Here is a 15,989-nt window from a genome sequence, read left to right as displayed (position 1 = left end):
TCGACCGTACCGTCCTTCAGGATATACCTCCGGTAGTTGTTCGTCATGATAACTTCGTCAGCATTTGCACACACAAAACCCTCGGTTTCCCCAAAGAGGTCCCTGAAACGTAGCCAGGTCACCGACGCGAGAAGGTCTACATCAGGCCCTGTTAGGGCCTTGTAGAACCGCCCATGTAGCTCCTTGCTCTTTCATACGTTCTTGCGATCTTCCGTGCTCATTACCATAGGACTGCGCCAATTTTCGTTTGCCAAGAATAGCGGGGTGACACCTCACTGCCACAACATCGCGATGCATCCCACACTCGTTGCTAAGGAAGTAATTCCTAAGGCTGCATACCTCGCGGTTGTGGAGATTTTTGGCATTAAGAAAGCCGCGACCTCCACATTTCCGTGGGATGTACAGCCTCATAACCGACGAACGTGTGTGTAGCATGCGATGGGTAGTAAGCAGTAGGCGGACCCTCCGGTCCAGGGCGTCCAGTTCAGTCTGAGTCCACCTTAGTATGCCAAAGGAGTATGTGAGCAGGGGCATCACCCAGGCGTTAAAGGCGCGTACCTTATTACCACCCGACAAAAGACTGTTAAGTACCTTTGTAAGGCGGCAAAAGAAACGCTCCTTCACCGTCTGCTTTATGTCCCCGTCAACGATACCCAAAGTCTGTGACATACCAAGGTATTTATAGGTTTCAGCTTCGGAGAGAGATCTGAGGGTCATTGTTGCAGAAAGTTGCAAATCCGGTGAATTTACAACTTTTCCCCGCTGTACATTCATGACCGCACACTTATCTACACCAAATTACATTCTCTGATGGCGTTACTGAAAGCCTCTGTCTTCTTTAGTAACACCATCAGATCTTGGTGTTTTGGTGCAAACAGTTTCAGGTCATCCATGTACAGTAGGTGAGAAATGACCTCACCCCCTCTCCGAAGTCGGCAGCCTAACCCTGAATCCCTCAGCAGAGTGCTGAGTAGATTCAGAGCAAGGCAAAACCACAATGGGCTCAAACTGTCACCATGGAAAATACCTTGCTCGATCCTTATAGAGTCCTGCGGATCAAGGTTGCCATCTCTCCTTCCTGGTAGACGAAGGACAGTGATCCACTGTCTCATACATGAGCCTAAAAAGGTTCCTAAAGCTGTATCAACTTTATACAGCTCTAAGACCCTCTTAAGCCATGAATGAGGCACCGAATCATAGGCCTTCTTGTAGTAAATCCAGGCAGCTGACATGGCCCCCTTGTTTCGCCGGACTTGTTGGCAAATGGTCATGTCAATGAGGAGAAGCTCTAGTACCACGGGACCCAACCCTTCATCCATTCTGAGAGGGGGCCAAAACGTTGTTCGCAACAATGTGCAAGTTGATTTTTGTTGTCAGAATGGATGTAAGGAGCTTGTACAAGGTAGGCAAGCATGTTATGTGTCGATAGTTCTTGGCTTCCGTGGTACTACAGGACTTATAGAGCAGGGAGGTAACACCAGTTGTGAGGACAGCTGGTAGAGGACCGAGCTCAAGGGCTTGTTGGAATTGTGTTGCTAAACGTTCGTGGGAACATCGGAACCATTTTACCCAGAAGTTGTGCAGTCCATCCGGCCCAGGACTTTTCCAGTTTTTATTATTATTATTGTTAGCCTATTCTGTCCCACATGTTAGCTTGTTCTGAGCAGTGGAAATATTGGGGGGAGGCCTTTGCTCAGCAGTGGGACATTATTATAATGTTAAAAAAGTAACATTACTTCCATCGGTAATTTTTGTTTTTAGTTTTTCCATGACCATGAGACTTGAAATTAACTCAAAACGTCGGGATTAAAATTATAATCGTGAATGCATAATAAAATCCGTAAAAAATAGCAATTCTGCATTATTTTTTGATACGAATTACATATACGTTGTTGAGTAGATTTAATAGCATAGGTAAACAATTAATGGTACAATTAATGTGTTAATCTTAGATGAATAATTGGTCTCGCGCGCTCGCTCGACTAGATACCGCGCTAACTAAAAAACAAAAGGTTCGTGAATGCGGCAACTCAATATTGTAGTGTGCGTAAGAACGGTGTAAGTCAATTTGCAAGTATGCTAGTGTGCGTGACGAATTGTGTTGCCAGCTGCTCCACTGTTACCCGAATTACTTATTGGGAAAATAAATTATTCTGTGGTCTATTAAGTTACTGGTTACAAAATGTATCTTGGGAAATACTTAGAAATTAGGAAGTAATTAAGAATGTTAAAATAAAAAAAAATGTTTACAAAATATTCATACATAGGTACATGCATACATACGTACTTACATACATACGCTTGAAAAACATAACTCTCCTTCGGGCAGTCGGGTAAAAAGTTAACATTTCAGGAAAATGGGTAGAAAAAAAAATTTTTTCGCTTTCCATAATCCCTAAGTAAATCAGCTTGATCGGGCTTTTTGACTGGGAAGACGAAAAACATTTTTAATTTTAACACACATTCACCCCTTAATTAAATAGTGTCGGGTAACAATTTATACACCTTCAGTGTATACATCACAAAGATAAACATTAAATAATAAAGAACTAGGTTATGTATATATAATAATTACGTTAGATACTTAAATAAAATAAGTTATTAAAATTTATCATCATTTAATGATGATAACAATAAAATTCAATTTATTAAAATCTCAAACACGGGGAATTTGATTCTTGTGTACGCGGCAACACAGAATGGCGTTTAGGGTTCGTGTCATTTTATTCTTTAATTTCGAAATTATACGATATTTACTGATGGTATGTGATCCCAGTGTCCTTCTTATTTCTTGTAGTATTATTTTTAAACAGTTTAAACTGGCATTTTACTTCGGTTTATGACCAAAATTTAACAAAAATTCGGGACATGCACCTTACGCACAGTGTGCAAGGCGACTGACTCGCCTCGGGCTCGGGTACGCCGAATTCGGCGTACTATTTGTTGCCGCATTTGACAAGTACGCCGGCGGTATCTAGTCGAGCGAGCGCGCGAGACCATTCATTCATCTAAGGTGTTAATGTTGGGTTCGATTCCCAGTGATGGTCTTATTTTTCTGTTTTTTCTGTGCATCTGTATTTCAGTTTGTATTTTCAATTTCGGTTTTACGGGATGACCGTAAAAGTAAAAATTTGGAATTGAAATAAAAAAAAACAATCTTAATTAATGTTCTGATTTAGCAGAATGATGACGAGGGACACCGTTATAATGTAAAAGTGAGAAGTAATCTTTTAACGATACTTTTAAATTAACGTTAACTTTATGTGAACAGCTTATATCTAACACGTCAAAAATTTTATACCGGTAAAAATTTAAAAAGTAACGGTACATCGATCGGTTACTACGAATTAACGTTAAATCTGTTTGACACAGGTAACGTTACCAACGTGTGAAATCTATTTGGCATACTTTTTAATGTCCGAAACAGATTACGCATACCAGGTTTCGCATAATTTATTTACGCTGAATCTTAAGCTTGTCGAAATTTAGTTCGGCATAATTCTGTATAAGCCGAATAATGGTTTACCCGAATTTATTTTAGCATAATATTATATTAACATGGCCGCATTTTATTATACATAATCTTATTCAGCATATATGTAATTTAGCCGAATTTTGATAGGCCGAAATCCTGTCCGAAAATACTATACTAATGATAACTAGAAAAATAGGTTAGAATTGTATTTGTAATGGAACGAACAGCCACCAGTAAAAGAGGCACAGGCATAAAGAAGGGGGACGGGGGGTGGCATGTAAAAAACAAACGTAATCCTATGAAGGTTTTTGAAAAAAAAAATGAATATTTGATACTTGGATAGGCGAAACAGTAAAGGGGGACGAGGGAGCAGAGCCCCCCGCAGTAAAGAAAGCCGAGGCAACGTGATTGCTAACTATAGGTTAGGTTAGGTTAGTATTTTGTCAAGGCGCCAAGCGCCTTAACTAGGCGGAATAGGGGCTTCGCGAAGCGGAGCTCCGTCGACTTCGCCTTGGAGTCGTTAAAAGTTACATTTAGTATGCGAAAGTAACTTTCTGCTCTGCGTAACTAATATATGCGTAAGTAATTTTCTGCCGAAACAATATTCGGAATTTACAAATTATGCGTAAAGCCCATTCGGCTTACATTGGGAAACAGTTTCGGCATAAATACTATTATGCGTAAACAGATTATGCAAAATAGAATTATGACATAAAAATAGGCGTAAACAAGGGGAACCGTTACCAACTTTTTACCGGTATTTGAAGCCCTGTTCAGTGGTTATTTATATTCTCTTTGCCCTGCTTGACCATGACAGCATGTCAGTGTCAGATCAGAACTGTCATTGTCAGACTGGACCGGATTTTGTTTGGCTCTTATTTATCACGTACCATAGGGAAAAAAGCAATATTATTTTACAAATTTACTTATTAGCAAAAGCATGATACGGTGATTTGTGAGTTGTGTGTGTTGTCATTTTTTCCATTAAGGCATATTACCTGTGTTTTAGTTTTAGGCCTAGTCACGAACAAAACTAATCAGTTGTTTATTTTAGTATTTACCTATCTAATACTTACTCAACTTTGAATCGAACTTTCTAAAACAAAATTTAATGCTTTGATTATATGTTTAATCTCGATCAAAATGAGTAATTTATCATCTACAAATATGTACATTTTACGCTCAACGAATCATGTAAGTGTTGTAACTAACTCCAATTATTCTAATGAGTTTTAATTTTATGGTCCAATAGTTTTATATAATTATATGGCAAGATGGCCATAAACAAGGACTCTGTCAACTTTTGCGACAAGAACAAGAACCTTGATATCAGTGTCGTGGGAGAGTTTGGTGATTTGGAAATTGTGGAAGAAACATGCGACAGCGATGATGCGGGCTCCGCGGGTGCAAACACGATATCAACATTCGCAAAGCCCGCGGCCTCGCCGCCGGTTTTTGGCACTGTCTCTGTCAGTAACTCTGAGAATGTACATTTCGGAAATAACACATATTTTCAAGGCCCTGTTACCATCAAACAAATAATTCAGAGTAAATCTGGCATTGAGAATGCCTCTTATAATAAGACAGATGATGAAATTTCAAAACCGCCATTGTACAAAGAAGGAACCTTTGATACTGGTTAGTAGTTAATTTTTTTTGTTATGTAAAAGGTGTTAAATGTTATATTTTCCTGTGTGTGCTGTGCACACATAACTTGTTCTTTATGTTGTAGGTTCTGATGGTTTTAGTATAAAAACATGGCAGAAGATAACTATTTCAGCAATTCTATTTGTGGTTGCCAGTACTTGTGGTATCATATTTGGGTTACAAAAGATGCCTGATGGGAATGAAGATGACGCAGCAAGTATGCATTTATCTAAGAATTATTATTGTTAACTGTGGGCTATAGCTATGGGTATATGTGGTTTTAACAGTTTTTTTAATCAGTGTCACTAACTTTTCATTAACCCCTCATATGCAAGAACTAAAAAAAGTACTGAATTCCAGTCTCATCTGTTTTAATAAAAACAAATTCTCCTGATTAAAAAAAATACAAAAAGTTAGCCTTAAATTTGGCACTGATAAGCGCCTAAACATATAAGAGGTTAAGCCAACTATTAATCTACTGTCTTATACATTTAATTCAGTAAAAGCGACCATGTGGTACTGTAAATACAATGTTTGTGGCATACATACTTATATTAATTATTGCAAAATATGAGATAGTTTTAATGAAGGATGAAATACCTTAAAACCAACAAAGCACACTAACTTTTGGAGGTGTTGCATCCAGAGACATACCCAATGCCCGCTTCTTTGACTGTCTATGGTGCCTGATGAAAATGTTAACTTCAGACCATTAGTAGTAAGACTTTAACCCCTGTTTCACCATCCATTGATTAAATTTATCTGACGGATAAATGTCATGCCATCTCTGTTTGCTTTGTTTGAATAGATGGATATGGCATCACATTTATCCGTCAAATAAAATTAATCAATGGGTGAAACAACCCCTTATGTAACTTAAAAAAAAACCATCATCATTTTCTACACCATAAATAAACATTCAATATTTTCACTGAACTCTAACATGGCAGTTGATATTTTGATGTAAACCAGACTATTTTGCTTGTATTATATTATCATCTTATTCTTTGATTGTCTCATAATAAAATTTCAGCTCAATCGGTTGAAGATATCCACTTCAAATTGAAGTTGAAATACTTATTTAATATTTTAATATTTTATTTAATTCCACCTGAACAAACATAATTAGTTACATTATAATACAAGTTAATAAAAACATATCACCAAAATGTAAGCACTAGGTGCAAGTATTTTGAATAAAGATCAATTTTAAATTCTCATCCTCTTTGGCTGTCGCCCTGTCGGAGACTGAATAGCGCTTTTACTCTTGCATTGCATTATGAATTAGTGAATAAATCTTAACCTGATTTTAAATTTTGACCTTGTAAATAAATATAAGTATGAATTATAACAGACATTTTTTAGTGTAAAAAACATTAAATACAGCGGCTGTGAGTGCTTTATTGAAGTTGACTTTTGTGAAGTGTGTGTAGTGTGTGTCGGAGGTTTGTGGATCATAAATTGTTATTTAATCTTAATACTGCACAACAAAATAAACCACGGTCTTAGAGACAATTATTATAATTATCGAAGGTTTTATAAAATAGCACTAATAAAATCGCAAATTAATAAGTAGTTAAACATTAAACAACGTAGGGTCACGGGCGTTGCCCCTAGCAACTGACGGCCGTCATATTGGCAGCCTAGCAATCAAAAACCGCTGAATGAAACACGTTTCTTGTATGACGACTCCCTTTAATTTGTAACTTTATTTTATTATTTACTTTACTTTATTTTTAGTATTTGTTGTTGTTGCGGCCACTGTAATACATAATCTGTAAAAATTTCAAGTGCCTAGCTATTACGGCTCAAGAGATAGAGCCCTGTGACAGACGGACAGACAGACAGACAAACAGCGGAGTCTCAGTATTAGGGTTCCGTTGGCACCCTTTGGGTACGAAACCCTAAAAACGTTTCTTCATATTCTTGCTGAAATGCAATTTTTTTCAGTTTCATCGTAAATATTTTTTCTATAAATAGGTAGGTACATGCCTGATACAAGCAAAATGATTCATGAAGCTTGCTGTTATTGTTATAATTACAATTACAACTCGCACGCACTATATTTAATACTAGCGATCGCCCGCTTCTTCGCTCGCGTGATCTTAGGTAGACTCAGCAGTTGAATTCGAATTACGGGATTTAACTAAATTCTCATGGGAATTTCCAAAAACATACTTTCATCTTCATTTACATGTAATAAAAAGCATCAATGCAAAATGGTGTCTGTAGCTTGGCAGTTTGAATTTTTTCATTTTATATGCGAAACCCGTTTTCCTGGTATTATTCAGGTAAAAGTAGCCGTAACAAATACTCGTGCGCACAAACACACACACACACACACACACACACACACACACACACACACACACACACACACACAAACTTTCGCATTGATAATAATAATAACAAATAATAAATATTACGGGACAATTCACACCAATTGACCTAGTCCCAAAGTAAGCTTAGCAAAGCTTGTGTTATGGGTACTAAGCAACGGATAAATATAATTATATAGATATAGATACATACTTCAATACATATTAAACACCCAAGGCCCGAGAACAAACATTCGTACTTTTCATACAAATATCTCCCCGACACGGGAATCGAACCCGGCACCTCAAGCTTCGTAGTCAGGTTCTCTAACAACTAGGCCATCGGGTCGTCATAATATAAGTATATGTATGTAGTTTGCTACGGTGCAACAGCTTTTGTGATTTATTTTGTAACTGGTTGCTATTGCTACCGAGATCCACCGTTGCACCAACCGTTATCCAGCGAGAGCTATGCAATTTTCCGACACAAAAACTATCCTGTATCCTTCTAAGTCTCATACTAAGTCCATACCAAATTTCAACTTAATTGGTTCAGCTGTATAAGCGTGAAGAGGTAACAGACAGACATACAGAGTTACTTTAGCATTTGTAATATTAGTAATTCATATATTATGCTAATCATCTACGTATGCACGCATTGTGCTGTTCAAAATAATATATTTCTTTGTTTATTTTCATTGCACTGTATAGTAAAACCATCACAATTTCGTCATGACACTATATTATGATCGCACTAGAAATATTTTTTTCAAGGCAGGGTTTTAAAAAGTTTTATTTGTGAAATTACTTTTAATGTTTAAACCCCTGCTTTTCACGATATCATGAAACCTTGAAACGGGGATTCCCTTTAAGCCGTGGAAACCACCTAAATATAGATTGGGAATCCCATTTTTAAAGTTGAATTTTAAAATGAAATGGTAAGCCCCTAACTAACTGTGTACCCTAATTATCTATGGAGTGGGTTGTTATCAGGCTTGTTGGTGACTCTTAACTTTATTTCAGGCGAACGGGTGACGGGATCATCGCATGAATATTCATCCAAAATGACGATGGTTGTAATTGTTGTGACACCATTCATTACTGCGTGGGCCTCGTATTGTATACTAACGATGAACTTTAAATTCTCATTTTTGTTTATTAATCAAACGGCAAATTGTATCGTAACTGTGAAAGAGCCTCCAAAAAAATTAGGTAAATGACGCTTTTCATGAAGATGATTTCTGAATTATCTACGGTTTTCAAATATTTGAATCTAGAAATTATTTGTACAGTTGAGGTCAAAATTATCTTTTTACTTAGGTAAGTACTTTGTCACTGTAAGTTTTCTGTCAATTTTATACAAAATTTCAAACATGAAGTGACAGCGACAAAGTACTAAAGTGTAATCACGTATTTAACCTCGACTGAATTATATAAGTAATTAAATACTACTACTCGTTTATGAAAACTAATTTCTATGTCTATTGGCTATCTTGTTTTAATAATATTTGTAATCACTAGCAGGTGAACAAGGCGAATTGCTAATAGCGCCTGATCACTTGAGGATTGTATCGAGGATGGAGTGGTTGGCTCAGCCTGAAACAGGGCCTTTGGACAAATTGAGGCTACCAGCTCCATGGGTGATCATAAGCCATACTGCCACTGCGTTTTGTTATAGTCAGGTACTTGTAATCTCAGTATCAAAATTTAAATTCTTATGTTTCAGTACCCAAAAGTATGCTAACGTTATCAGTTAGTGTACTTACATAACTAAAACTACGCTCTCTATCCGTCCGTCCGTACGTCCGTCTACGTCGAAGGGGAGTCCGGGTATATTTGTCACAGCGGTTGTAGTAAACAATTAAACGAATGAATAAGAAGAGGGAGGGTTTTCACATCCTTTGACTCCAGTAGATATACTTATTCGTCTGTTCATATAGTTCTTTATTACAACTGCTGTGACAACCAACCTCTGAGTCAACCATACATAACCGGTCTCCCCTAACGAAAAGTCAAGTTTGTAACTTTAATCCATAATAGGGTACAGATCTGTTCACTCACGAAGGCGCGCCCCTCCACATTTTATAATTGTAGTTTTAAACGTATCCGTACGACAAGTCTAGATATGTGCGTAGCTCGAACGTGTCCTCAGTCGTAAGCTTACCGTCAGTTACGCACACTGAGACTAAGGCAACGTGTAAGTACGAAGTTTACACGTGCACATTGATAATTAGCTGTGGAGGGGCGCGCCTTCGTGAGTGAATAGATCTGTGGACACTTAAGATGTTGAGAAAATATCTACGGCTGCTTTAACCACAGATAAAAGGGGCCTCGTAACAGACGTGTTTATTTCAGCATTGTTGATCGATGGATCGATTGGTAAAATTGTATTGTGGTACAGTCAAGTGCAAAAATGAGGATCTATTCTAACCACTCTAAAATATGATGTACAGAAAAGTGCGAAGTTGTGTTAATAATTTCTTTATTTTGTTATTTCAGAGTAGCTGTGTGTACAATGTGCGTCTGGTCCAATCATTTCACGTCGAATCTCGCGGCTGGTACGATATTGGATACAATTACTTAGTCGGAGGAGAAGGGTCAGCGTACTACGGCCGTGGGTGGGACTACATGGGCGCTCACACCCTCGGTTATAATAAATATAGTATAGGTATAGCATTCATAGGTACGTTTACTAAAGAAGCGCCAACGCAAAAGCAACTGGACGCATGCAAAAAACTCATAAAACGAGGAGTGGCACTCGGTAAAATTGCCAAAGATTATAAATTGTTTGCTCATCGGCAACTAACGTCTACGGAGAGTCCCGGAGAAAAGCTGTTCGAGATATTACAAGAGTGGCCACATTTTGTGAAAGACGTGAACTTGACAAATATTCTACCAAACTATTGAAACTTGGAGGTTTTTTTTTGCATCCAAATGCGGCGTCAAATTATTATTTGGGTCGTTTTCAAATTATGTGGAAGTAAACTTGTTCCTGCTTATATTTACAGTTTTTTGGTAATAACATTACTATATATCGTTATTTGCATATTTTGATTATAATCAGCGATTAACCGCAGATTATAATAAATCATCACCATTTCCAGTTGTTTTGAAAAATCTGTTACAATGGACGGTAACAGAGTTGTAAGTACTTTCATGTTAAAAGTAAGAGTGGCTGGCACGCACTGACTCGTTTGTTGCATTTAGCTTCCGGGTTTCATAATCTGATCGTTCGCATATAGAATAAGAATAAAAATGGTTTATAAGCTGATAAAATAGATACACGTACAGAAACACTGAATTAATATAGACATATATATATATATACATAGCTGGTTTCCACTCGTCCGACACCAATTTTGTATTGAAATGACCGACATCCGACACTGACAATGACACGAAACGGAACCGAAACCCGACAAGTGGGAACGGGCTCTTAAATGACTAGGTAGGTATTTATTAGTAACAATTAAATTACCTATACCTGTCTATCAATATTATGTTACTATCCTCAACTTAAAAAACTAAAACAAATTATTTAACGGAGTCCCCTTAGGCAATGTTCCGAAGATCCTGGCAGCGTTCCCTCTCTTACTCTTTGTCCTAGGAAGCTGCCAGCTCTTCGGTCTCCTGTGACGACTACTAACATCTTTATTATTTCCTTATAAAACCTCATTGCTATAATTAATTTGTTAGATTTAAATTTTATCACTTTATTCTATTGATATTATAATGCGGCGTCGGCCTACGCATTGAATCCGCAGATAATTTATACTGTTTTAAAAAAAAAAATTTGATAAGCATTAGTAAACGTAGAAATGTATTAAATATATGTTGTTTATGGGACTTATTGTGCCGCTTTAGTTTTAACGATGAATATTATACATATACATACATGGTGCTTTTTGTTTGTGTGTAATAATGCGTCTCGGTAACTTTTTTATTTTATACACTAGTTAAATAATACGACTTCTTAAAGTCGAGTTACAGAACTAGGCTACGAGACTGCCGAGTGGGCTAAATAATATACATATGAGATTTTAATGCAAATGTGAAAACCGTGTAGTTACTAGATAAACTTAGGTAAGACAATGCAAGCGTCAATGGCTTTAAGTAGCGCCACTCTTCAGACATACTGTCTGTTGCCTGTAAATGAAGCAGACGTAACGATGTCACGACAGTGCCCTTTGTACAGAAAGCTAGAAAATCCTACTAATATTATAAATGTGAAAGTTTGTGAGTGAGTATGTTTGTTACTTCTTCACGCTGAGACGGCTGGACGGATTTAGATGAAATTTGGCAAAAAGTTAGTTTATAACCTGGATTAAAACATAGGATACTTTTTTCACTTGTGTATTAATATTTATTATAATTATTATTATAAATTAAAACTTCACAATGCCAGTATAATATAAAACAAAATAAAGGTAACTAAAACTACATACACACTAAAATTATAAATAAAAAAGTTGCCCAAAATCACTGCCAGGTGGTACCTAAGGTGCCCAGAAGGCTGGCAGCATTACCACGCTGTATGGCAATGCTTAATCTTTGTGCTAAGAAAAAGCCAGCCCTCTGGTCACCCGAAGCCGTAATCAATTTGGACGACAATGATTTATAAATATTAAAAGCACTCAAACCCCGGATACTTTTTATCCCGATATTCCCATGAGATAGGGATAAAATATCTAAATAACAACCACTGGGCTTAGAGTCATGAAATTTGGTATGTGGGTAGCTGGACGTCTGGAATAACACATAGGCTACTTTTATCCTGATGTTCCCACGGGATAGGGATAAAATCTTGAACTAATAACAGCTGCGCTTAGAGTCATGAAATTTGGCATGAGTATTTTAATTTATGGTCAATTAAAACCACGATGTAATTTTAGGGAATTCCCACGAGATTCTAATAAAATCCAGGAATTTAAATTCAACTGCTGTATCTAATGATTTACGCGTGCGAAGCCGCGGGTAAACGCTAGTTTATGATAAAAGCCTTCTCATTCTGAGAGGAGGCCTGTGCCCAGCAGTGGGACATATACATAATAGGAAGGACGCTGATGATGTTGATAATAAAAAAATACAATATCATTAATTGTCTATATTTTGTGTATGAGTATGATTTATTTGTGTTATGAATTGTAGACACCTCACTCGCGAGAATAAATACTTTAGGACTGCAGGATTTTAGACACAACTTCACATTTTTTTTATCGAACAGATTATATCAAATCGTTTATTTAATAAATAATCTACATGAATGACATATGTAGGTACGAGTATATATAATAAAATAAATAGTACCATGGGCGACCAAGCTTTGCTCGAGCTAAAACTCGATAATAATGATAACACATAAGTAGCCGATATTTTCACGGGATGTAACTAAGAAACAGAAGCTAGTATATTCATTGTCCCTAATTCGAAATCCCGGAATTTAATTCCCGGAATGACGTGTAATAATATATAATATAATTATTGTATTTATATAAAACTAATGGTTTACCTACGCGTGTAAAGCCGCGAGTAAAATATATATATACCTATTGCTAGCTTTTGCCCGCGGCTTCGCCCGCGTGGAATCCGGTTAACGCGCGCTATTGTTGTGGAACTGTGCATTTTTCCGGGATAAGAAGTAGCCTATATCACTCTCGGGCCCATAAACTATCTCTATGCCAAAAATCACGTCGATCCGTCGCCTCGTTTTGACGTGAAAGACGGACAAACATACAAACACCCACACACTTTCGCATTTATAATATTAGTATGGATAAAATACAATATTTTAATTACAACTTTTGACGAGCATCCGTTTCGTCTGGCTTAGATTATTTTTTATTATAAATAAGTAGGTACCTAGGTGAAGGAGTCATGCCTTGAACTAAAACAAAGCGGATGTATTTAATAAGTGTTGGCATGTTTAGTCTAGACAATAACTAAAAGAGTATAATACACTGAACTGAAGTGCTTTCTACTTAATTTATTAAACCTAACAGTAGACGCACTTACAACGCCTGGTCGCCACAACATTGCGTTCCAGGAACAGCGATGCAACAAATTAACGAAACAAGGGTCTAATGAAAATAGTCGTAAATTAAAATCAATCATTTCAGTAGAACGAAACGTGATACCTCGGTAAGTACCTACCTACTTACTATTACATACTCGTAGACTCGATAAAACACTAGGCTAGGAAAGCATAACATAATAAGCGTTTTCCCAGAAATAAAACCAAGCTAGATCGATTTGTCATCCCCGAAAACCCCTACATACAAATTTCATCGAAATCGTTGGAGCTGTTTCCGAAATTCTATATACAAGAATTGCTTGTTGGAAGGTAGGTATATCTAGGTATTAGATTAACATTTATTTTTTTCATTTTATGTCATGTGGTAGGTACCTAGTGCCATTAAGAGTACCTATCAAATTTAATATCAATTTGTAATTGCAATGTGAATAATAATCAAATTAATCTGACAATTACTTGACTTAAGTATTATTCGGTAAGGTTTGGTAAGGTTACAGTGAGACAAAGATCTTAATGGACATGGAAAAAAACGGAACTAAAGCTGTAAATGATTTGCCGAATTCCACTTTTTACATTATACTCGTCATCATGGGACACTTGACACCGCAAAGCTTGTACTATGGATACTAGGCAACGGATAAACATACTTACATAGATAAATACATACTTAAATACTACGATCAACGAAGCTTAAATACATATTAAACATCCAAGACCCGACTTTTTACATCCTGCTGTGAATGTCGCTTTTTTGTCCTTTCTTCATGGTTCTTAGTTTGTACCTATTTTGAGTACCAATTATTAATTATAATTATTGTTAATAGGTACTATAAAGTTAATAAAATCTTTTAATAATAAAATAAAGTAATGCGCACTACGGCAAACGTCACCCACGTTCATTAAGAACTTTGTCACATTGTGACATTGCAAAGGAAAGGATTTTATCAACGGAAATATTCTGAATGAGATGTGTCGAAGTTTCTAAGGGATATTGTAGTAAATAACTATGTAAGTATTTTTAAGTACACTGTACCTAAACATATAGGTATAGGTAGAGTCATTCACGATGACGCGTGCCATGGTTCTTATTACAATGTCATTAATGTCTAATTTTGACAAAATCACGCTTCTTCGTGGATGGCAATAGGTATAGTTGTGTTAGTATTACGTGTATACTCGTAAGTGTTACGTCATTAAATCTCGAATTATAAATGTTGACAAGAAAATATTAGTTTTTATTTTACCTAACGAATAATGTAGTTGGATGTAATTTCAAGTAATGCTTCAAAATACGTTCCTATTGCAATAATTACCGGTTGTGAAACTTTGCCATCAAAACGCCATCTTATAGATAAATTTTGAACTAGATTCCTATGAGCTTGTTGATGGAATCTGGACTAAAATGTGAGGCAGGTGCAAGGCTAAAGGTACAGTGGAGTAGGGTTCTGGCTAGTACTGTAGGTATAATAGCTTGGCGTGGTGATTAATGTTGTTGCTGATAGAAGGTAGATGGCGTGAAACGTCAATTTCAGTGTGCTTAAGGTACGATCCTGTAATTGTCGACCCGGAGTTAAGGACAAATAATGTTCGACTCGATAATTCAATAGCTCATGTACATAATTTGCCATAATTTTCTAACCGCACTGGATTTCATGTGATTTCGCTATGTTTTCTCCATAAAATAATTTATTCTATTCTATTTCTATCGTATTACTTTAGACGACCATTCTTGCACGTATGAGGGTACCTGCTTATGTATTAGGTAGATACTTAAGTATTTGCTTTTGTTATAAAAAATGATTTATGTGAGTACCTACCTATCTAAATCGGGCTAAATTTACATATGTAGGTAGACCATTAACTAAGTACCTATGTATTTGATTAGTTTAGCAGATACAATAATCTATACATTCCGTGATAGGTATTAAAATACAAGTGAAAGTATTCGATAGCGTGCACCAGTAGGTACGAATTAATCGACTTTGATCGCGCCTGACCCAATTAGGTAAATGCAAGTTGAACGTGATGAATGAACTGTCAGGATCATTTGGCATTCGTGTGCTCAGATTTCACTTTCGATATCGCTTTATGTAGCCAACTAGTCTTTGACCGCGATTTCGCGGAGGGTTTTCACAGAGGCGAATGCTCGTGATTGGTTAAATAACTAAATGAGCCAATCGCAAGCAAACGTCAAACGTCAAACGGACCTAACGATACTAACGCCATCTAGCGATATTTCGCCTCTGTGAAAGAAAACCCTCATATGCAGCAATGACATCACTTATTTAGTTTGCCAAATCGATTGACTTAGGTACTATTTATTTGTTTTGCAGCAGATAATAATCTAATTTTGGAGTAAATTAAAAATGAATCTGGTTTCAGGGCCAAAATAAAATGTGTTTTATTTATTAAGTAGCATCTTTTAATTTATTATTTTTGTTGAATTGAAATTTCGCCATTTTACTGTATTTCCACGGGAATTTTTAATAATTACGTCGTAGTTAGTGAAATAAACCCG

At 36.6% G+C, this 15,989-nt stretch overlaps 1 protein-coding gene across 6 annotated transcripts; it reads left to right on the top strand.

Moving 5' to 3' along the window:
• Positions 1-4,318: 4,318 nt before the first annotated feature.
• On the top strand, positions 4,319-15,800 carry LOC141435672 (peptidoglycan-recognition protein LE-like). 6 transcript variants are annotated; one of them, XM_074098432.1, is made up of 6 exons: positions 4,319-4,430; positions 4,728-5,113; positions 5,208-5,339; positions 8,464-8,652; positions 8,962-9,122; positions 9,940-15,799. In XM_074098432.1, exons 2-6 carry the CDS (start codon positions 4,750-4,752, stop codon positions 10,345-10,347), a joined length of 1,254 nt encoding a protein of 417 aa, XP_073954533.1. In that variant the 5' UTR covers positions 4,319-4,430; positions 4,728-4,749; the 3' UTR covers positions 10,348-15,799. The 6 variants fall into 6 exon arrangements, with proteins under 6 accessions (XP_073954533.1, XP_073954525.1, XP_073954538.1 ...); XM_074098424.1 differs by having other exon boundaries at positions 4,319-4,437; XM_074098437.1 differs by having other exon boundaries at positions 4,319-5,113; positions 8,965-9,122; positions 9,940-15,800.
• Positions 15,801-15,989: the final 189 nt, after the last annotated feature.

This window comes from Choristoneura fumiferana, chromosome Z (genome assembly GCF_025370935.1).
Source record: "Choristoneura fumiferana chromosome Z, NRCan_CFum_1, whole genome shotgun sequence".
In the NCBI taxonomy this organism is placed as follows: domain Eukaryota; kingdom Metazoa; phylum Arthropoda; class Insecta; order Lepidoptera; family Tortricidae; genus Choristoneura; species Choristoneura fumiferana.
This window is presented reverse-complemented; position numbering and strand designations above follow the sequence as displayed.